The sequence below is a fragment of the Bombyx mandarina genome, chromosome 04, assembly GCF_030267445.1.
Source record: "Bombyx mandarina strain Sakado chromosome 04, ASM3026744v2".
Classification (NCBI taxonomy): domain Eukaryota; kingdom Metazoa; phylum Arthropoda; class Insecta; order Lepidoptera; family Bombycidae; genus Bombyx; species Bombyx mandarina.
In genome coordinates this window covers 8,222,357-8,246,931 of record NC_143211.1, presented here as the reverse complement: position 1 = coordinate 8,246,931, position 24,575 = coordinate 8,222,357, and the positions used below count along the sequence as shown (strand labels likewise).

General features: G+C 36.8%; 1 protein-coding gene across 2 annotated transcripts; it reads left to right on the top strand.

The window, feature by feature from the left end:
- Nucleotides 1-1,330: 1,330 nt before the first annotated feature.
- Nucleotides 1,331-19,717, top strand: CRAT (Carnitine O-Acetyl-Transferase). Of its 2 annotated transcripts, none has more exons than XM_028185096.2 (13): nt 1,331-1,472; nt 5,137-5,169; nt 6,948-7,193; nt 8,914-9,125; nt 10,296-10,446; nt 12,935-13,109; nt 14,249-14,436; nt 15,104-15,204; nt 16,001-16,120; nt 16,201-16,323; nt 17,337-17,535; nt 18,533-18,670; nt 19,208-19,717. In XM_028185096.2, exons 2-13 carry the CDS (start codon nt 5,146-5,148, stop codon nt 19,421-19,423), a joined length of 1,893 nt encoding a protein of 630 aa, XP_028040897.2. In that variant the 5' UTR covers nt 1,331-1,472; nt 5,137-5,145; the 3' UTR covers nt 19,424-19,717. The 2 variants fall into 2 exon arrangements, with proteins under 2 accessions (XP_028040897.2, XP_089596411.1); XM_089740285.1 differs by lacking the exon at nt 1,331-1,472 and adding an exon at nt 1,624-1,719.
- The last annotated feature ends 4,858 nt before the right edge of the window (nt 19,718-24,575 follow it).

Below are 24,575 nucleotides of genomic sequence, written 5' to 3'. Positions count from 1 at the left end.
TGAAATATAATCTCAGTAAAATGGTGGTCATTTACAGAGATTTTTTCAGTGGACTTTTTGGAGGATCCCGAGAAGTTAGGTCCAGCAGCTTTGTTGCATTTTCCCACATTTGTGCACTTCCACAGATCCCCGTCAAACAATCACGTCCCGCAAGCTCGCACGCACGTCTGCTCCGCATGTTCCAGGTATCATCAAGATTCACCCCCAACAAGGAAGAGGAAAGAAAAGGAATAAAACTGGCTCTCCAACCCACACGCCGGAACACAGCTAGGCTATTTGGCGGCGGACTCACTCAACTATGGAGGGTGGTCGCCAGCCAGTCGGACTAGTCCTACCACCGATTATGTTTTCGACTCCCGTTTAGCACCACCCAGGGGTCATTTATAGGGAATCGCGGGTTAAGCCTACGGAAGCGGGAAGCAATCGACCCCCAAAAATCGTTTATAAGCAAGTTAGAAGCTTCTGATTACACTGTTCTAAATTCAGTTACTGAATCAATTGTTAGTTTAAGCGCGACGAAGTTGGGCGTGTCGTGTGTGTAGAGGATGGCCCAACTATTGTCTAACAAAATTGGTCTTGGCGTAACCCTCGCTGTCGGCTCAATTGAAACAAAAAAAAAGAAAAAGATTAATATGGGTAAAGAAATATTTATTGCTGCGCGGAAAGTTAGCAAATATGAAGATTATGAGTGATATAATTATAACCAGCAGACTTCAGAAATTATGGAATGGATTCGAGATCGTTTGACCTAATATTAAACCAACACCGTTTATTCAAAAGCAGGATACTGTCCTACGATAGTCTACTATATATCTATTATATAACTATTACATATCTAATCCTACGATAGTATAAGTCCAAAAGAAAGATTGGTTGTAACATTAAGATTTCTTGCAACAGGAAATTCGTATTAAGATTTAAAATTTAGTTCTTCAATATCCCAACCCCCGATGACAAAAATTATGCCTGAAACATGTCGGGCTATTTATAAATCTCTGGCACATTAAATAAAGGTGACAGAAATAAATACTTTTTATTCGGAAGTAAAAAACAAAGTAAAACGTCCTTACGCACGGAGAGCTATGGGACGACTGAAAATTTCAGTTAAAATCAAGTGAAATCATTAAGTAACTAAATGCGATTACACCTTCCTAAATGCGTTTCTAATTAGGCTTCTAAATGATTCAGTCAGTCAGAAACCATCCTTGCTACTGAATTCAGTAGACTAACTTACTTAATGTTATTACACTTGACTGAATTCAGTCGTCTGAATTCAGCCAAGTGTAATAAGCCTATAAATATACTAACTCTATGGTCCCACGTAATACTACATACGTAGTCGTCCTACAACTTTCTATACCAGCACCAACTTAATAATGCAGTCTTGAGTAGTCTGTGCAGACTGATTGTGGCCGGCAGGGACGAAAATAAAAGGAAATCAATTTAAAAATAATCACGAATTTGTTTCTTTTGTAAGTGCTTTTTTTTAAATCTTTAAGCTGGTTTTATAGACAAATTTTACCTCAATTAATTTAAATCCGTTACTTAAAATTGGGCATATTACTTAATAAACATCATTCATTTAAATCCTACTCGTCGTCTAAGTTCAATAAAAGTTTAAATATATATCTGACTTTTTGGGTCTGATACCGATTCTATTGTTGAACGTTCAAAGTTCATTGTTTCGAGATTCATGTTTAAGAAATGTGTTTAATACGGGTAAGATCATATCGCTATTAATTACGATTTCCTCAAACTTATTGTATTGTATTGAAAATTAATAGCAATGAAGTAAGTACATTACAAGTAAATTATTTTTTATTACTGTATCGTATAAATAACAGCAAAGCAAACAGAGTGGGAATTAAGAATGCTTTATTTTACACTAAAGTAGCACAATATTAGAAAAAAATTAAGAATATTTGGCCATGTATTGCTCTTTGAGGCAAGAGCCCTAATACACAATATATACCCAGACAATACTACACCCAGGTGTATAGCTATGAAAAAATCGAGATAGATATGTTAATCAAATCGAGAATCATGTTATAGATACTCTTACAATAGACCCAGTGGTTAATTTGCTAAATTTCATTTTTTGAATACATTTAGCAAAGAGACTAGAGATAGTTACAATAAATTGTTTATTATTAACAGGTTAAGGACCGAGATTTATTATCGATTTTTGCCAAAATTAATTAATTGCATAAGGATAAAGAATTACTCAAATAAGCTATACCTACTTTTAGTTTTTTGATTATGCAATTATATCGTCGAATAAAAAGTTTTATTGTTGGAGGTCCATTCCGATCCTCAGAAATGGCGGGAAAACGAAAGCGTGTAGTCCCTTCCCTGTGCTATTTCGCACTAGATGCTTGACGGATGAAATATAGCTATATATGAAAATATAAATGTAGATGTCTATGGGCTCCAGTAACCACTTAACACCAGGTGGGCTGTAAGCTCGTCCACTCATCTAAGCAATAAAAAAAAAAAAAAAAATATATATATATATATAGCTGCGACTAGAAGGCAACTAATACATAAACTGGGTAAAAAAGAGGACCTTCCCATAAACCGAGGAAATACTGTAAAGGTTGTTACCAAAAAAAACAAAATAAAATAATATCTAAAAACAATGTGAAAAAGTGGGCCTTACATGTGAAGGGCAACCTTATTTTTGTCTGGATGTTTCAACAAACACGACTAAATTTTTATGACTCTCAGCTAAATTTTGATCTTTTTTTTTACGATAAATTATATATTGTTTTTACTAATATGGTATATGATTATATGGATCTCATTTAAGTTGTGATACTTTTTTATGTTATATAACGAATTATTTCTAATAAAGTTTGATTTAAAACTAACTTGACTGTCATTTTTATTGTAATTACTTTCAAAGTTTAATAAATACATATTTCTTTTAGAATTTCCAAGCCTCCATTCAATATGTTATAGCTACTAGCCTAGATGACCCATGGTGGTCCGCGTTTCTTACATATTCAATAAAAAACTTGCAGTCAGGGGTATTCTAGCTAGGTGAGTTGCGGTGGTCCCAAGGGACCGCAAATTTTGATTTGGCAAAGTAATAGTATATCCACCCACAGGGACCGCTCTGATCCTTAACCTGTTAAAAATTACTACCACATCACAAAAGAATTTACATCTACTCTGTAGAATTTAAAACATTGTTTTGCAGTATTTTCAACTTAAATGAGGATTCGAGAGAGTTCCGCGAGTCTGCCTGTCTGTCCTGCGCGGGGGTGGCTTTCGTCATCGGCAGGATTCGAAGGCTGGGTCTGGAGGTGGCACTCGATCACCTCAGGGGGCCCGCCTCGTGATCGGAGGCGTTCGCGTTGAGATCGAGGCGACCGCATTGCGGTACCTCGGTCCCGTACTGGACGGTCGTTTGAGCTTCCGCGCTCACTTTGAAAGATTAGGTCCCCGACTGATGGTAGCCGCCGGCTCGTTGAGTCTGCTGTTGCCGAACGACGGGGGACCCGACGTGGTGGTGCGCCGCCTCTACACGGGGGTGGTGCGGTCGATGAAACTGTACAGGGCTCCCGTGTGGTGCCACGCCCTAACCCTCAACAACGTTGCGGCTTTGCGACGTCCGCAGCGCGCGATTGCAGTCAGGGCGGTTTGTTGCTGCGGATTACGCGTGACGATGCGTTCTCCGCTCCAGGGGGGAGCCGCGTCCCGGTGCGGCGGAAGTTCGGGCGTGGAAGCTCCAATCTCGGCGTGCTGTACTCGAAGCGTGGTCTCGCCGACTGTGGGCGACGGACCGTCGAGACGATCCGCCCGGTTCTCTCGGACTGGGTGAGTCATGACCGAAGACGTCTCACCTTCCGGACTGAGCACACGCTCACGTACTGCCTCGATTTCAAGGAGCAGCGCCGCGTCCTCGTTGCAAAAATAGGACCGGACTTGTCGCTTCTGACCGTCGTGGCTACGATGCTCGGCAGCGATGAGTCCTGACAGGCGATGCTCGACTACTGCGAGTCCACCATCTCGCAGAAGGAGGTGGCGGAACGGGACAGGGGAGAGCTCTTCTTCCCTCTCGGTGCCGTGTTGCCGCCGCCGAGCCGGTTGTCTGAGGAGGGCGTTTGTCCAGCTCCGGCCCCTATGAGGAGGCAGTATCCTCCCGGTGATGGTCACGGGGCGACCTAAAAGGGTAGAGGCTGCGCCGCACGCTACCGTCACTCTAGCACGCTAGCACCAGGAGGACGGGACGACGCGTCGGCCGATGCGGACTGTGATGCGGTCCGCATTATCGTCGTCGCTGTCGTCGCCCTACATACTGTGGAAGAGCAACCCGGTCAGCGGTGTATCGCGTTCCGACCTGGCAGGCTGGTTCTGGCCCAGCGGGATATCCCGGAACACCAGCGACATTACCCGGGCGGCCTGGTAGGGCCGCCGTACCGCGGAAACCGGCGTCGTTGGTCATCAACTATGGCCTCAACCCGTCGGTCGGACGTCCTCGGGGTGGCACCGCGTGTCTGGTTGTAGTGTTGACTGCAGGACGGAGATCAGACGTCAGGTGTAAGAGTGCAGGGGAGTCGTTTAGTGCGGTAGGGTCCTAAAATTCTTTAGGCCAGCGGTCTGCTCTCAATACCTTGCGGATCGTCAAGTCCCACATACCCCGCGTGCCCCTTAGGCACGGGTACCTCGTAGGAGGACCGAACTCCGGCCCGAAAAAAAATAGAGGAAAAATAACCAACCTATTTTTCCTCTTTTTTTTTAAAGCTAGACCTCACACCTCTTTAGCCACTCAGCAAAAATCAAGAGAGCTTGGCTGGGAGGAGTTAATGCATCCGCCGTATAGTCCTGACCTTGCACTTTCATATTTCCACCTGTTTCGGTCTCTTCAGAATCTATAAGAATTCATCTTCGGTCTATAAGAATTCATTAGTTGACAGTCATCAGAGGGCACGTCATGATGGATTGGGGCATAGTATTTGAGGCATTGGCATGCAGCTCGCCCCATAAATGGCCTTATATGCATACCAAATGAAGTTGATATCATTATTTTAAAACTATAAATCTGAGCAAATTGTTGAATTATATTAATTGCTGAGTAAATTTTTTATATTAAATAAAAAAGGTTATGTTAATTGAACCTGTTATTTGCAGATAATTCCAATGTTGCGTAGAATAAATATAATGGTAAGTGTTGACAATTATACAAGCACCCCAATATAACTATATATTATTATGTGTTTTTAGCTTTATAGTTTTTATAACTATGTTATTATAATGTAATATAGTTATTATTAAAAATAGCTTAATCTGGTTCATACTTTTTAAGGTAACAGTGAAATAACTATATGTCAAAATTAGAAGAGAGATAAAACAAAAAATTCAGTGATATTTTGTATAGTACAGGATCCCTGGTACATTTTACATCATTTATTACTAACAAGCTGATTTTTCGTGAGTAGCTTCCTTTTGACTAGACGCCCAACTTTTTTCCTTACAGTAACGTTGGTAAAAGGTAGCTTACTAGGGGTAGCAAGGATAAAATATGTTGATTTCACAAATTTTAAAAATTTATTACTCACCGATTTTTTCTTTGTTAATTATCAAGATAATTAGCTAGATGACGTGAAAAAACATTTGTCCTACAAAACATAAGGTTTTGGTTAGGGAGTCCCCCCTCTCCAACATGTATCACAAACAAGGTCATGAAAAATAATTACTAACCAGCTGATTTTTTATTTATTGGTTAGCTAACATTTGCATAGTTTACCACCCACATTGTCTTACAAATTGCGTGGTAGGTTTTTTTAATTTTTTTTTATTTCTTATATGGTTGGACGAGCTCATAGCCCACCTGATATTAAGTGGTTACTGGAGCCCATAGACATCTACAACGTAAATGCGCCACCCACCTTGAGATATAAGTTCTAAGGTCTCAGTATAGTTACAACGGCTGCCCCACCCTTCAAACCGAAACGCATTACTGCTTCACGGCAGAAATAGGCGGGGCGGTGGTACCTACCCTTGCGGACTCACAAGTGGTCCTAACACCAGTAATTACGCAAATGTTAGCAAGCCAAAAAAAAAAATCAGCTAGTTAGTAATTATTTTTCATGGCCTTATTTATGATACATGTTGGAGAGGGGGGACTCCCTAACAAAACCTTATATTTTGTAGGACAAATATTTTTTCACGTTATTTAGATAATTATCTCGATTATTAACAAATAAAAATTCGGTTAGTAATAAAAAAAATTAATTCGTGAAATCAACATATTTCATCCCTATCATCTTAGTTATAAACCACAATCGAGAATTTTCGTACAAGAATTAATTGGGTGTCTCATTGAAACGAAGCTATTCTCGAACATTCAGCTTGATAGTAATTATTTTTACATTAAGTATTAGTACTACAACTTTTGAGCGTAGGACCAAGATGACATACCACGCAGTTTGTAGGACAATGTGGATGGTAAACTATGCAAATGTTACCTAACCAATACAAAAAAATCAGCTGGTTAGTAATTATTTTTCATGACCTTGTTTGTGATACATGTTGGAGAGGGGGGACTCCCTAACAAAACCTTATATTTTGTAGGACAAATGTTTTTTCACGTTATTTAGATAATGATCTCGATAATTAACAAAGAAAAATTCGCTTAGGAATATATTTTTAAAATTCGTGAAATCAACATATTTTATCCTTGCTACCCCTAGTAAGCTACCATTTACCAACGTTACTGTAAGGAAAAAAGTTGGGCGTCTAGTCAAAACGAAGTTACTCACGAAAAATCAGTTTGTTAATAATAAATGATGAAAAGTGTACCTGGGATCCTGTACTAGTATTAATAAATTAAACATTAAGTTTAATGTTGATTTACATTAATAATAAGAAACAAAGGCTAATAGTGTGTTATTTTATTAAATTTTTTTATGAATCTTCTAATTTAATTTGTAAAATTTCAGAATGCCTACAAAGGATATTTATTAGAACCTTATACCTGTTGCCATCAAATAACAAGCAACTATGTTTCTGCCAAATATTCTACAAACGTCCAAAATTTACCCCGTCTACCTGTACCAAAACTAGAGACTACATTAAATAAATATTTGAAAACAGTTAGGCCTCACTTAAACGACCAAGAATATGAAATAACTAAATCACTTGTCAAAGACTTTATCTCAGAAGGGAGTACTGGACAAAAATTACAGGTAAATAGATCAATGGAATAAAAAACAAAAATGCAATGAAATATCAAAATTAACACTAAGAAAAATATCAAATCTAATGTAAAAATCTATATTTACGACAAATTCTCATTCTCTATTGAATTACATATTATATGTCTTTAAACTGTTTAAACAGTAACCTAGTGGTCGTAGATATAATTAGAAACACCACCAAAGGTATTTGAGATATGTAAGATATTTCATCGCAATCGTTTTTATTTTGATATTAAACAATAAATAGGACAATATATTCAACGATTTATCATTTATTAGAAAAACAATATAAATCCCACTATACAAGTGCAATTTCAATATTACATTACCGACAAATATTTAAACAGTTTTAAGTTATGAACAATAATGGTCCACTAATTATTATCAGAAACAGCAACAAAAATGTATAAAAACAATATTTTTTTAAGTATTAGTAATTAGTATTGCTATTTACGAAATAGCTACTATCCACAGCCTACCAATAGTTATAATTAATATTTAGTGGCGTATCCCTTATTTTCAATAACAGCACTGCAACGACGTGGCATTGATTCAATCAATTTCATTCATTTTTATAGGGGGTCATGTTTGTCTTTTTAACAATATACCAGAGATTTTTTATCGGGGTTAAATCCGGACTATTTGGTGGCCAGTCTAAAACGGATATAGGTACGCTGTTCGCTAAGGAAACATTTGACACTATTAGCCGTATGCTTAGGGTCATTGTCATGCTGAAAGATCCAGGTTACATGCAAATGATCGTCCGAGTAGGGAATCATTGTGTGCTCTAAGATATGTTGTTGTGCTGCTCTAAGATACCTTCAATCTTCCGAAGGGGTTCCAATTAACATATTTTTTAGCGAATAAATAATCGCTTCTCTCGGTGTTGCTTGGTAAGAAGCGGTACCTTTCGAGAGGCTCTTCCAAACAATTTAGCTTCCACTAATCTTCGGCGTATCAGTCTAGATGAGATTTTTCTTGGGTCATCAGGCGAAAAAATTTCATTTTTAATCTGGTTGGAGCCTTTAAATGGGTATTTTTAGCAATAAGAACAATTAGCGTATCTTCTCTTGGAGAGGTTTTTCTTGGCCGAGCCTTTCTTAGAACATTTTCGACAGTTACATTTGTTATAAAATGATCAGTTGCATTAAAACTTTCTTAACAGATCATTTTAAGTGCTCAGCTATTCTTCTGTACGCCCACTTATGATCTATATATAAATTAACAATTATTTGCCTATTTGACGCGTCACAACTTTTGTTTTTGCCCATTTTGAACAAAATAAAATTTAGATTAAATTTTGAATTGCCGCCAAAATAATAGAAAAAGCTAAGAAAGAAATTTTATTCTCCAATTTCAAAAAAAGAATGAGCTATGTATGCTTTTTTAAAATGTTTGTAATTAGGCGTTCAAGCGGCCAGTAACAGAAAATAAACTCCTACATGTGTAAGACTCATTTTGTACTTAAAATTAAGATATGTTTTATATTTTATGCATTTAATGAGTTTTTTGTTAGAGTGGCTACATTATTGCATGATTATTAATTATTAAACGTGTATATTTTTAACGAAAATTTGTACATAGAAGTTATACCTAATTTCTTTATTTATAAGAAGTGTTTCTAATTATATGAGCACTGTATATTTCATGGCATTTAATTTTAAAAAACATGTTCAACTATGTATTAACCACATAATTTTATTTATAGAGTTTATTGGAAAATAGAGCGGAACATCATTCAAACTGGCTTGAACAATGGTGGCTGAATACTGCTTACTTAGAATACCGAGACCCTGTTGTTATTTTTTCAAGTCCTGGTCTAGTCTTTCCATTCAGACAGTTCAATACAAGAAAGGAACAGTTATTGTATGCAGCTAAAACATTGTTGGCAGCTGCTGATTACAAAGCACTGATTGATGGGTAAGTTTTTGCCAAAAGAGAATATCAAAACTTAACAATCAAGACTTGCATTTTAAAGTCGTCGTGGTCTAAATAATACAGGCGACAGGTGTAATTGTATCGAATAATGCGACTATGCTGGTGTTAAAATCTCGCAGATATCAATTTTTTTAATGAAATATTTCAGTTGCCTCACGTTTACGAATGACATACACGGTGAAGGATTTTGAAGTCCTCGTGGCCTAAAGGATAAGACGCCCGGTGCAATCGTATCAAGCGATGCAATTTTTCTATTAATATACATTCTTAACAATTGTTCACGATTGACTTCCACGGTGAAGGAATAACATCGTATAGTAAAAATCAAACCGGCAAAATTATAATTTGCGTAATTTACATACACGGTGAAGGATTTTGAAGTCCTCGTGGCCTAAAGGATAAGACGCCCGGTGCAATCGTATCAAGCGATGCAATTTTTCTATTAATATACATTCTTAACAATTGTTCACGATTGACTTCCACGGTGAAGGAATAACATCGTATAGTAAAAATCAAACCGGCAAAATTATAATTTGCGTAATTAGTGGTGGTAGGATGTCTTGAACCGCACGGGTAGGTACCACCACCCTGCCTATTTGAAGCAATAATGCGTTTCGGTTTGAAGGATAGGGCAGCCGTTGTACTGTTAAAACTGAGACTTAGAACTTATGTCTCGAGGTAGGTGGCGGCATTTACGTCGTAGAGACTTATGGGCTCCGATAACCACTTAACACCAGGTGGGCCGTGAGCTCGCCCAACCACCGAAGCAATAAAAAAAGGATGACTAATAAAATATTTCTATGAAGATGAGAGTTTGCAGCTGAAGTAAACAACGCGTTCAAGTATATGCTCCTCGCTCGGGCTTTTTGCGCTTTAAAATTAGTTTTATGAAAAAAATCTGAAAAGCAAGAACTATTTTTTTCTAGGTCTCAGATTATTAATACCTTTTAAAATAACCTAACGCGTTCGAGTTCATTCGCAGTTAAATGACCACAATGCCGATTTTTTCCCATTTTCAAAAATTCATTACGAGCTTGCGTCACTTCCGAATACTCAGTCTTTTGAATAAACACATTTCATATAAAAGCAAAGAATAAATTCGTCGTCTTAAAAAGTAAACGTATATAGAAACAGGTTCTTTTTATCTTTTAGTGATAAAATACCAGTAGAAATGATGGGAAAAAATCCTCTAGACATGTCTCAATATAAGAAAATTTTCGGAACATGCAGAATACCTTGGGAAAAACGTGATAAATTGTCATATAACAATAGCAAGCATGTCACTGTCATCCATAATAATCATGTAAGTTATTTTTTAATTGTACAAATTTGTGAGTTATGCTTTATTAAGGGCAAGGCGTGTGTGTTGTCATTAAAAACAGGAATATAAACCATAGTTTGTAAACAAACGAAATCAATATAATACGAGGGTTGAAAAGCTGTTCGGTTTAAGCAACCAAGATCTTTAACCGGGTTGCCTAAACCAAATAGCATTTCACCCCTCGAACAGAAGATTCAGTCACCCAAGACACCGTTGCGGCAAAATTGCGTTTTTGTTTATTGGTTCTATGTGGACAGATAAGCCTAGAGCCCGTCGTTAAATCGTCCATAGAGTACACCTGAGACACGTCAATGTGAATGCTGCCATCCACTTTGACCCATAAGGCCCATGACTTAAAATTTATTTTCATCACTTTATGTAAATATTAGGATAAAATGATTGTGGCATAGAAAGCTCTTAGATTTATTATGCGCAACTACATATACTAATCGGTAGAAAGCGCAGCATTATTAAAATAGTTTGGGGACGCCGACTATAATATACTGAAGCGATATGCTGTTCTCCGCTTATATGCGTTTTGGGGTTAATTTATTAACTCAACTTATAGTAATAGACATGCGCGTTACAAGATAATATTTTCTTTATAAAATTGAATTAAGTCTGTAAACAACTATATTGACTGACAAGATTTACTCAATCAAAGTTTGTGTTTGTGTGCTGCGTAGCACTGAGATACTCATCAATCGGGTCTCCTTCTATTTAATTTAAATAAATTTCAGAAACAAAATTGAATAGTCGCTTAAAGTTAAAATCCTGTTTGACTAATTTTACATTGTTTTATTTTTGGTATGCTTTGCCATGTGACTGTACCGAATGCAAGGTGATATTTCTACGCCGGAGTATCGATTAAATAACTACATATAAGATTGGTGACTGATAAAAGATTGCGCTAAGCTGAATATCTTAAGTGTATTTCTTAACCAGTTAATAATAATTGGTGTAAACGTAGGATATAAATAGGATATAGTTCAACAAATCTTTAAGTGCGGTAATTCTCGTTACCTACCACGACTTTCCTATGATTCGAGTCCCTGTTAACTAGAGTTAAGTAAATGATATTTTACATTTTTTTAATTTGCTTATTGATCTGTAGTGAGATTCGCCGAAGTATTTTATTCGTTGATAATGACGGCTCCGTTAAAGTTTCTACGACAACACTCAGAAGCTTCTTTTAAATAACGCCGTCGTATTTCTTATATATTTGAATAGCGATTCAAATACGCCCAATTTAAAAGCAAAAACAATTGACAACCGCTAATCTAATGATAACCTCAAATCCGCAATATTGTGACATTGGTCATCAGTATTGGTCGAATCCAGCTCGGATGGGCAGCGTTTGGAAAGCTACGTAAAATCTTCTCATTACAAATACCACAGTCTCTCAAGATGAATGTTTTTGACCAGTGTGTGTTGCCAGTGGTGACATATGGCACTGAGACTTGGTCGCTCACAATGGGCCTTATGAGAAGGCTCAAGGTCACCCAAAGAGCAAATCGGAAATGAGGAGATTCGCAGGAAAACCATGGTAACCGACATAGCCCAAAGGATTGCGACATTGAAGTGGTAGTGGGCAGGACAAATTGCTCGCACAACAGATGGCCGTTGGGGCCAGAAAGTTCTTGAGTGGCGACCGCGTACTGGAAGACGTAGCGTCGGTAGGCCTCCCACAAAATGGGCCGACGATTTATTGAGGTTCGCGGGGATCCGCTGGATGCAGACAGCGCAGGACCGTCTTTGTGGCGAGGCTTGGGGAGGCCTATGTCCAGCAGTGGATGTCCATGGGTTGAGAAAAAAAATAATGGGATTAATACGATCGACAAACTTCGTGTCATGTCATCGTCGTTGTGATTGCGAAACAAATTGCGTACCAAACGAAATAATCGCGCACACAAAAACAATATTTTCAGTAAACATACAATACCAAATAAAGTTGATATATTATTTAGAACAAATTAGAAATACAATATTAATTTCTACATACATTTTATAAAAAAGCGGAGATCATTTGTGTAATTGACTGTACTTTTTGTCTCGTACCCAAAACTATTATTATATTCATACAGGCTTATCGCATTTAGAGCGCCACGCGTACATTTACGTCGAATTATCTGTAAGAGTATGTACTTTTAATCAAAAGATACGGATTTGCGAGCATGACCTCCTAGAGCTACTGTTGCTACTTCCCATCATGCGCCTTTAGTAAGTGCGCAGAAGTTTTCACATAAAAGAGTTTATGTTACAACAAATTTATGATATAAATACAATGTCTCAGTGGATCTGCACTAAGCGCAGCTTTCGTCGCAATGGTTGTCTTGTTTGCTCTTAGCATTTTTTTTAGAAAAAAAAAAAATAATAACATAAAATTATAAGAGAACAATGTTAATACAAAATATAATTGTTTTTATTAAGAAAGTGCTATTTTTATTGAACATTCATTTTTATTTCTCAGATATTCCATGTAGATGTTTGGGGTGAAGATGATATATTATTAAGTGAAGATCAACTTGTGCAAAGCTTAGAAAAAGTAATGGAGCTGTCCTCAACGCCGACGGAGGATGGTATTGGTATTCTCACATCCGAACATCGAGATACATGGGCTAAAGCGTATCAGATTCTAATAAAAGGTGACGCCAAATTAAAGGCTCTCATGATTTTCATTTGAAAAGCCTTCATATTTATTTAAATCGTACCTAATATAAATTATCTTGCATCTTATCTATTTTAGATAGAAGTTTACCAACTTTTTATAATGAAAACGGGACCCACAATGGACAGTGTTTTAATAAATATAAATTTGATTTTGTTAAATGTCAATTGATTACCGTACAAAGTTCACCTTACAGTATCTTTGAAATTCCTTTGAAATAGTCTAGAAGCTGTCATCGCCTAAAAGGTAAGGCGGACATCGTCGAGAAATGTAAACAAGCTAGAGTTGTGATTCCGCGGGTAGATATAATTTTTTTTAAGGAAATGCATACCTAACACTTGTCCAAAATCGAATACACAATTAGGGAGTAACATCGTATAATGAAAATCGAGGAGTAATTACTAGCACTACTAGTTAGGGCGTAATCTGAGAGCGTTAGTCGATATAGGCGGTGGGCATCCACGTCATGATATCTAAGATCTTCGGTGAACACTAACACCAAGTGGGACGAGATCTAATAAAAAAATATGTAATTTTGTTCTTTCTTTTATTTCTTAGATGGGTGGACGAGCTCACAGCCCACCTGGTGTTTTTACGTGGTTACCGGAGCCCATAGACATCTACAGCGTAAATGCCGCCACCCACCTTGAAATATGAGTTCTAAGGTCTCAAGTATAGTTACAGTTACATGTTATCACAGTGTATATATCTGATACTCTATTTATCTATTTAAACTTTATTGTTTAAAACGGTCTCTGTATAGTTACAATGACTGCCCCACCCTTCAAACCGAAAGGCATTACCTACTGCTTCACGGCAGAAATAGGCAGGATGGTGGTACCTACCCGTGCGGACTCACAAGACGTCCTACCAAATTAATTAAAGTAATTACGAAAGCTATAGTTTTGCGGGTTTGATTTTTATTAGGTACACAATGTTATTCCTACACTGTGGAGTCAATCTTGAACATTTGTTAAGTACGTATTTCATTAGAAAAATTGCTATACTTGCCAGCGGAATTCGACCACCAGTGCGTCGCAAGATACGAATGCACCGAACGTCTTATCCTTTAGGCTACGACGACTTCAATAGCGTTATTCCGATAATTTTTTTCAGATAAAACGAACGAGGATTCACTTATCGATATTGAGAAGAGTTTGGCAGTACTGTGTCTAGATGCTCCTGTAGGATTGTGGAAGTGCGCCGATCAAAATGCCCGTAGGAATCTAGCAGGTGCTCAGACAATCCATGGCGGTGGCTCCAAAGCTAATGGCGGGAACAGATGGTTTGACAAAACAGTACAGGTGCGTTTTGTTGTTATCTATAATTCATAGATTTTTTTTAATGTAATACAAGTTCACAATAAATATGTAGAGATAACTAAAATTGAATTTAACTCGTATAATGTTTAACGTTTTGAAATGGTGAAAGAAAAATTTATCATGACAAGATAAGATTAATTTTAAGTACTCCAGTGAATTATTTGTCGATGTTACGTCACTGAATGTAATAAACCTATATAGTATCATAACAATGGATTTAAAATCTTAGTGCGATGATCATTTATTGAAATTCAAACATGTTTTATTATTATCAAACCAAAATTATTATTTTATGTATTACTAGCTGATTCGGCAGAGTTCGTAGTGCCTCAATCGATATTATAAAAGACCTAAACTTTTGTATAAAATAAACTTAAAACAAACAAAAGGAATCCGTCCGACGGGGGACACATTAAAGGGAAAACAAAATTGTTATTTTTATTTCATTCCGAGTTTTTCATATTTATCTACCTTTTAAGCTTTCTCTAGACTTCCCCAAATAATTCAAGACTAAAATTAGCCAAATCGGTTCAGCCGTTCTCGAGTTTTAGCGAGACTAACGAACAGCAATTAATTTTTATATATATAGATAGATTGACATTATGAGTGTGCCCGGGTGGGTACCATAATTAAGTTTTTTACTTTTTAGTTCATTGTTGGTGCCGATGGAGTGACGGGACTAACCTACGAGCATTCCCCGGCGGAAGGGCAACCAATCGCGGTTATGACAGATTACATCGTCAACTACATGTAATTACTGCAACTTATTAAAAAATACTAATGAAATATTGTCCAGTACGGTGTAGGTAATGGGGCGTGCACTGCGGTACCGTAAGTTTTGTGTAGTCGGTGTGGTGGAGCTCGATGGGGTTTAGTCGGTAGTCGGTTCTGCGGAGCAAGTGCCTCGCGCGCCTTGTTCAAGGCGTAGTCTCCTGTGAGAAATTGGGGGAGGTGAAAGACCTCGGTCCTTCTCTTCTCCCCTTCTTCCTCTTAGGAGGCGCCGGAGTCCAACATAACCCGGTCCTTTACCCCCTCGACGGGTATCCGTAAATGGATTCCCCAGCGGTAAAAAAAAAATACATATGTATAATGGGGTTTGGCGTTTGTTTCAACTTTCTCTAATTAATGAAAGGAACTAACAATGTATTATGAACCATTTATCGCACATTTTTTTACTTTTATAGTATACTAGCTTTTGCCCGCGACGCCGTCCGCGTGGAATAGTTACTTTGGCATAACGCTAAATTTTAATCCCACTTCATTTACGTAGAATGTGAAAATATTTTTGAATTATATAATGTTAAGGAGCTATTAAAACCCCTATTTTGAAACATTCTTTATTGGTGCTCAACTTGTATTGGCGTTACCGTGATGTTATATAGCCTATAGCCTTCCTCAATAAATGGGTTATCTAACACTGAAAGATTTTTTCAAATCGGACCAGTACCTTCCTGAGATTAGCGCGTTCAAACAAACAAACTCTTTAGCTTAATAATATTAGTATAGACTTTAAACTTTTAAACACACTTAAAAAAATTCATTACAGAGATCAAGGTAAAAGTAACAAGAAACCATCAGCTAAGCCCAGTGAACCGAAACATTTGAGATTTAACGTGAAGCCTGAAGTAAAAGAAATGATCAAAGCTTCACAAACAAATCTAGACAGGTTTGACATTATTGTAAAAAATCTTCCTCAGCATTCATACCAATGTCGCATATTCATACCCCATATTTATATTTTTTCAGATTAGTAGCTAATCTCGAGTTGAACTGTTTCCAATATGACAAATACGGTAAAAATTTCATAAAATCTCAAAAACTCAGTCCGGACAGTTATTTGCAAATGGCGATGCAACTGGCTTTCTACAGGTTAGTATTTATTGCATAACTTACTTTTAGGATCAGAGTAATAATCGATTTGTTCTTGTAAAATAATAGCTTAATGCATATTATGTGGGTGAACGAGTTCGCATTAGATACATATCACCTGGTGTTAAGTGTTTACCGTCACTCACGAACCTTGGCGATGTCGTGAATATAGCCAATTATAATGGCCGTGGTGCGGGATCATCTCAAACATTTGAGTACTCTTCATGGAACTTACGACACAAAACACAAGACCAAGTCTCCCTTCGCCGAACTATCCGCAATACGAACACCCCTGCGTGTGGAATCAAACGGAATTAGTTTGTACTTACGAGTTCTGGCCTAAAGAAAGTTTCTTCTTTTTCTCCACCTTATCCCACTATGTGGGGTCGGCACAGCTAATTTTTCTCTTCCATTCTCCTTATCAGCCGTCATCTCAACACTCACTCCTCTCTCTTTCTCATATCGTCATTCACACACTCCATCCATATCTCTTTCGGTCGACCTCTGCCCCCTCTACCTTGCACTACCATTTCCATACATCTCCTAGTCACATGCATGTTCTCTTTACGCGTGACATGTCCGCTCTTAAATTTGTTAATTACCGGGGCTACTTTCACATCCAAAGAAAGCATTATGAAATAATAATGCTCAAGTCAGTAAAACAAAGTAACGTCAAGTGAAGACTAAATTAAATTTTATTTGCATTAGTCTCTAACCAGGCGTGAAAGTATGTTGGATAATAAATTACTGTAAAAATAGAACAGACGCTTATAAATGTAGACGCAGACGTGAAATATACTAATTCTATGTATTGCGGTAAAAGGTTTTCATTAAAAAAAAATTACTCGCGTTAAATGTGAGGCTTTCGGAAATATTTTATCTCATTCTCTTGCGGGCTAAATGCTGTAGATGTTTGTCTCTTTTTAATATAGCCTAATCGTTTCATCGAGTATCAAATCAAAACGGTGCTCAACAAATATTCTCGTCAATAATATGAATGTTTCCGTCGACAGACTACACAACACGCCCGGCGCGCACTACGAGTCAGCAGCAACAAGGATGTACGCGGGAGGGCGAACTGAAACCATAAGATCTTGTTCGATTGAATCTATAGAGTTTGCGAAAGCTATGCTGAATCCACAAATTGCACCGAAAGAGAAATTAACTAAACTACAAAACGCTATCAACGGGCATAAAGATTACACTGTGCAGGTGAGGACTACGACACGAGCCGTTTGTGATCCCACATTAAATGCGGGCCTTGACAAAAATGACCACTCTCTGTATCGCCCTTAACCTAGCAAAAAGTTCTTAGTGTTGATCGGGGCTGTTCAATATCAACAACAACTATCCAAAGGTGATCGTCGACCATGGGCCAGGTCTCAAAAACGTTATCAGTTCAAATTATCCTTTTCTGTCTTTAAAACGTTGCCGTCATCATGGTTCATCATGATTATAATAAACAGCATCGCGGACGTGTGATAATAACTCAGTATTATTATTGAAGATATTATGATGATGATGGTCTATTCGGTTTTTATTTTTTTATTAATACTCCCACTGCACTCGTACCTAGTACTGCAACTATGCTGGAATTCAAATCCTATTGCAAGTATGTACTAATTTTTCGAACCCAATACAATTGTATTTCACGGTGACGGAATACAATTACGTGATAAAAACGATTCAGTAATATGTACTTGGTAAATGGTGGTAATGGGTGGTGTTTCCCACAAAGTTATCATAATAAAATTGAGATTTCGACCTTGTAGTTCGAGGTGTGTAGCGGCTTTTACATTATACGTCCATGGGTTCTCATAACCACTTAAATACAAAGCGGACCGTAAACTTGTCCGACCATCTACAGTCAAGGGCGGATCCAGCTTTGGCGCCAGGAGGGGGTCATATAGTCAAATTTAGATGCGTTCGTTCCCAGACGTTTGCCATTATACAAAGTTATTATATTATATTAAATTAATTAAATATTGAAGGTATGTAGTTACATAAAATCTGTATGGTGACAAAATATATAAACAAAATCATTATATTCAATTAGTGGTCCACCTAAATCCTGGAACCAGCTCAGGGGGTGGTCATGACCCCCATGACCCCCCCCCTGGATCCGCCATTGTCTACAGTATTCTACAGGAACATAATGAACAAATAATACAATCACAGTAATAATTTGGAATAAAAATGTGGTTTACAGGCTCTTCAAGGATTTGGTGTGGACAGACATCTACTTGGTTTGAAGCTTATCGCACTTGAAAATGGTATCGAACTACCCAAGCTGTATACAGACCCAGGTTATACTAGAAGTGCGCATATGAGAATTTCAACAAGCCAGGTAATGTATGGTTTTATTAAGTAGCCTACAAGAAAGACGTATGGCTTAGGAAGGACTATTCATGAATTGTAGAAAAAATAGATTACCGACTGGCACAGTCTACTAAGCTTCTTACCTACTAGGACTAATTATTAGACGATATATTATGTATCTACCGACAAAGACAAAACAATCAACATACAGATGTTCTTATCATCACTCTAGGCATACGAGTATACGGTTGATAATAAGTTACCACCATCGCTCACAGACGTCAGCAATGCCAGGGAATAGTCAAGCTCCTACATGCTTTTACATAGACAATGATTATGCTAAAAGTTATAGGTGTCATGATGCCGTATCGCCAGTATTATGACGAGGTAGCCAGCGGCTTGGCTTTGTCCCTGGCATTGCTGAAGTCCATGGGCGTGGTAACCACTCACCATCAGGTGGGCCGTATGCTCGTCTGCCTACAAGGGCAATAAAAAAAAGTCGAGATTGGATTTGGGAACGTCGGTCAATTGTTTTTAATTATATTACTAGACATAACTTGTATAGGTGGCGTGCAAGTGCGATGGGTTCATGTGTTACGGGCCCCTCGTGCCGGACGGCTACGCCACTTGCTATAACCCACGAGACAACGACGTCAACTTCGCAACCTCCGCATTCGTCGAAAATCCCGCTACCAGCTGTGACAAATACAGGCAAGCTTTGGAGCAGTCACTACAGGACATGCATGATTTACTTCTTAAAGTAACCAAATCTAAGCTCTAATATGATATGTATGAAATGTAAACAATCGGCTTATGAGATAAGAGTAGTTATTATTACAGTGTTCACTTTCCATTACGTCCATTATTTAAAAAGAATACTTATAACACAAATTAAGGATTTGATAGTAATGTGCATTTCTCCCGAATAGTTTTTGAATCAGAATCTTGACTACCGATATCGATATTCAGTAGGCTTAGTGCGAGTTTCAAAAATCGAATCGAATGACTCGCATCGAGTGTACGCTCTTCACGGTGAAACGTGCGGAGCTCTGAGTGCGAGTTACTCGATTTGCAGGACGTTTATTCATCTTTAGAAGCAATAATTTTTTCTTTTATATTGGTAGCATGCAAGTTTTTTTTTAAGGCGTTTAATTGAAATGCCAAGCTTTCTAACGATATTTATAATTAGTCGGGTAATGGGTAATGTACCTGTGCTTAGTGCGAGTTTTTTTAATTACTCAGTCGATGTTAATGTTATGTTTAATTTGTGTGAGTTTGTATCAGTGCCACCTAGTGGTAAGCTTATGAATCTCATTTTGTGGGAGAGAGAAGGTTTGTTTATGTTGCTGTCTCATGTATCGAATAGCTTTACCGAAGTGAGCCTCTCGATTATTGTATGTGCGAGTGCGAGTTACAAATTAATGGATTTTGAGAGTATTTCTTCACTTTGAAGCAAGTTAAGTAGTCACTAAAAATTTTGCCGTGAAACCAATACAATATCAAGATTTTTTCTTTCGTTTTTAATAATAATGTTGTTTTTTAAGGTTTTATCTATTCTAATGGTTTATACACATATATTTTTTCGGTTAGAAAATTTTATAGACGTCTAGCTAGTTGTAAATACATATTAATTCTTTGCTTTTTCATTTAATTCTTATTAAATCATTGCTTTTTTTTAAAGAGTTGTTTGATGAGAGAGAGAGAGCGAGATAGAGTTGTTTTTTTTTTTATTGCTTAGATGGATGGACGAGCTCACAGCCCACCTGATGTTAAGTGGTTACTGGAGCCCATAGACATCTACAACGTAAATGCGCCACCCACCTCGACATATAAGTTCTAAGGTCTCAGTATAGTTACAACGGCTACCCCACCCTTCGAACCGAAACGCATTATTGCTTCACGGCGGAAATAGGCGGGGTGGTGGTACCTACCCGTGTGGACTCCCAAGAGGTCCTACCACCAGTGAAAGAGTATTCTTTATTGTACACAAAATGAATAAATATTGTGAAACATTTTTTCTTGGTCTTATCGCTAAGAGTGATCTCTTCCAGACAACCATTAGATGGGCAAGAATAATTTCGAAATGAATTGCACACTGTGTATCTATCTATTATAGAAATATATACACACACGCACATACACACGCGCACACACACACACACGCGCGCAATATACATATTTACAGGTACATACGTACAGATTTATATTTATAAATTATATAGAAATTTGAACAATGTAATAATAATTTTGCTTCTTTACACATTTATAAATAAGGATGGATGCTCGTAATAATTTTAGTATATTTGGGCCACCTAATGAAGATCATCAACACTATTACCGTAAATACAATCATTTTATAAACGTTCAACGGGTAAAAGATTAAACCTATGTAAAACATAATTTCTTTAATTAAAAAAAGCTGAAATAATTACCTATTCCAAGATTAATTATGTTAAGTATGTCTAAATATGTAATTACAATTAAATAAATTCTATAATAAACTTCTAATTCTAATACTTCTATTAAAGTTACTAAAAAAATATGTTTATGCTGGGCAGCTTTCGTGTATTTTAAAGGTTACGCCATTACGGCAAAGTTTGTTTACGAAATTGCACCCTTAGAATGGAAGTGGTATAACTAAAAAATTTAAGATTATATATTATATATTTCAAAACACTTATGTATTATTATTAAGAACCTACATTTTAAGTAGGTAATACGTGCAGCAAAAATGTTGGACTCCTTTTTACGAAAATTGCGCGGACGGAGAAGTATGAAATTTCCCACACTCATAGAGAATATAGAGAAGTAGTGCAGATTGCTAATTTTTTTTTTAAATTGTGCATAAACAATAAAAAAATAAACTAAATGAATAAAAAAACCTTACACACATTACCATGTATTTGACACACACACACACACATGCATTTATACTTTTTTTGTTTATTGATTTATCAATCTGTGGTCAAATTGAGAATAGATTAATATTTTTTGTCTTTAATATTATTTTTCTATAATGTAGCCTTGGCGACATAGAGCAATGATTATTATAGAAATGATGATAATAGAAAGGTGACAATAGAACTATAATAATGTTCAAACTTAAAATTTAAATAAATTATGGTCAAATTTCGACCACTGGACTACCATTAGTAGATAATAATAAAATCATTTATTGCCTTTCACACAGATTTAGATTATTACAGGCAGCCTACAAGGAAACAACAAAAAAACAAAGCACTATTATATCATTTCTGGCAAGCAGCTCAACATTTGCACTTGTATATTATTAATAGGAATTTTATTAAGAATATTGACAATTTATGAGGAATTTGACAAGTACGGATTAGTTATAGATATATGTAGTTACATATTGTAAATTAAATTAGTTTTATAAGTGCAATAAAAAATAATTTAAATGATAAAATGATAAAGCCATACCTTTTTCCAATGTGACGATTAGAGGGTATCCTATTATTCTTTTCTATATTATTCTATCAGCTTATAAAATTAAACAGTCTCTTTTAGTCTAGAAAAGGACAAAGTACTCTTTCTGTCTTTTTCAAATAAAATGGCATGCCTTAAAGTGTTTAAACCGAAAAACTAAAAAAATACAATTATTGTATTACAATATTGAAGTTTACCAGAAACTAAGAATTTTGGGTTGAGCCACTTTAATTCTAAAGGTACAAAATAGTATTGAACACGTGACATTACCCGAATAATTTTGAAAGTAGTTGGTTCCCATTAAAATGCTGTTAAAATGCGTTGTATTTCATTTAGACGGTCTAATGCCAAAACATCACGTGCTACCAATATACGAGAAATAATATTATTGCTGCTCTCGGTGAATAAACGCCCTGCGAAGCGAGTAGCATATCTCAACTCACACTCACAATTCTTAATTTTTCACCGTATAGAACGTAAACTCGATTTGATTTTGATTTATTCATTTACAATTGAACAACTAGGAAAAAAAGATGAAAAGACATTTTGGAGGGACCGCGAGGAGCTAAATTGTGTGAATTGTTTTATTTTGTCTATTTAATGTTTCTTAGTTAATGCGTATTTAATATTTCTTCGTGTATAAGTGTAATTTGGAGACCGTCCTGGCCTAAAGGTTAAGGCGTCCGGTGTATTCGTATCTTGCAATGCACCGGTGTTCTTATCCCGCCGGCGGGTTTCAATTTTTCTAATGAAATATGTACTTATCAAATGTTTACGATTGACTTTCACTGTAAAGGAATAGCATCATGTAATAAAAATCAAACCCGCAAAATTATTTTTTGTAATTACTGGTGGTAGGACGTCTTGTGAGTCCGCACGGGTAGGTATCACCACCCTGCCTATTTTTGCCGTGAAGCAGTAATGCGTTTCGGTTTGAAGGGTGGGACAACCGTTGTAACTATACTGAGACCTTAGAACTAATATCTCAAGGTGGGAGGCGGCATTTGCGTTGTAGATGTCTATGGGCTCCGGTAACCACTTAAGATTAGGTGGGCCGGGAGCTCGTCCACCCATCTGTGCAATAACAAAGTAACGTGGGTTTATTAACTGCTTAGTATCTGTGAAAGTGCGAAAATTAAAAAAAATTAAACAAAACCGCTGGACGTAGCTTCTCGAAGTCTTCGAAAAGGTCCACTGAAAAAAATCTCAGTATATAATCAGCATTTTGCAGAGATTATATTTTATCCCATATTATCTGATCTCATTTCATTTCATTCCATGCCAATTGATTAATGCTTAAAATTAATCAAATCCATTTCACTCCATATTATCATTTTTCATAAAAAAAGATTAGGCTCTATGGCATGATATTGTTGCCTCTCTAGTTGGAAAAATAAAACTACTAAAGAAATACTCGATCGAAACGTTAAAATCCACTAATTTGTAACACGCACTCGCACAAATGTCATTCGTAGTACTCATTTCGGTAAAATTACTCGGTTACGAGATCACAACGTTAATATGAACTCGCACTCACAAAATAACACCGAGTACGTTTGCCGCTAGGGGCGCTGTTCCAATTGCATACAAATTTGAGCAAACTGGCTCGCTAGTGAGAACGTTACAAAACTCGCACTAAGCACACAGATCTAATGGCCCAACCATTTTATTTAATTTTACAAGTTTACCTAGAGATCTTGTAGCGGAGGCAGCTGAGCTTTGAAATGAATTCGTTTGAAATTTAACTGTAAGTAACCCATACATTGATCTTTATAACACACACACTCCACATCGTTCTCTATAACAAAGTATGTACTACACCCAAATTAGACGTGGAAAGAGTTGGCGCTGTAAATTTGTATGGATTGTGTTGCTTTATATTTCGCTTTGTATTATATATTGATTGTATTTTACGTACTATATTATACCATCGGTATTTTTACGAATAATCAAAGACTGAATTCATAGTATTTTGATTTTTTTTATTATTATACAGTCAATTCTAGATGCTATTAACATCAATACGTCATGTTTGACGTAGACGACGTAGACTGTGGACCGACAGTAAGTAGTCCCCGTCGCTCCTGAATCAGCAACGCCAGAGGCACAACCAAGTCACCGCTTAAATAAATTCACATTACTTATCTCATCTAGTGAATCCTGTATCGCGGCACAACAATGTGTGCTCTAGCTTTACTTTGGTCGTCCAAGATTATTTCTACAGCATGGAAGATAGAACTAAGGAGCACCATCTTGTTTAGGGGACAAGTTGAAAAAGTGTATGAATATATTAATAGCGGTTTTAAGCAGAGTGAAATTTGCTGGGTTGTATGTCAGAAGGGCAATTATTTTACTGTCATGATTGTCCAATCATTTCAATAACTTTGGGTAAGAATATTGAAAAAATATTAGCACTATCTGAAAATTAATTACTATGACATTAGGATTTCATAATAATTCTACATCACAAGTTGTATATTTTCAAA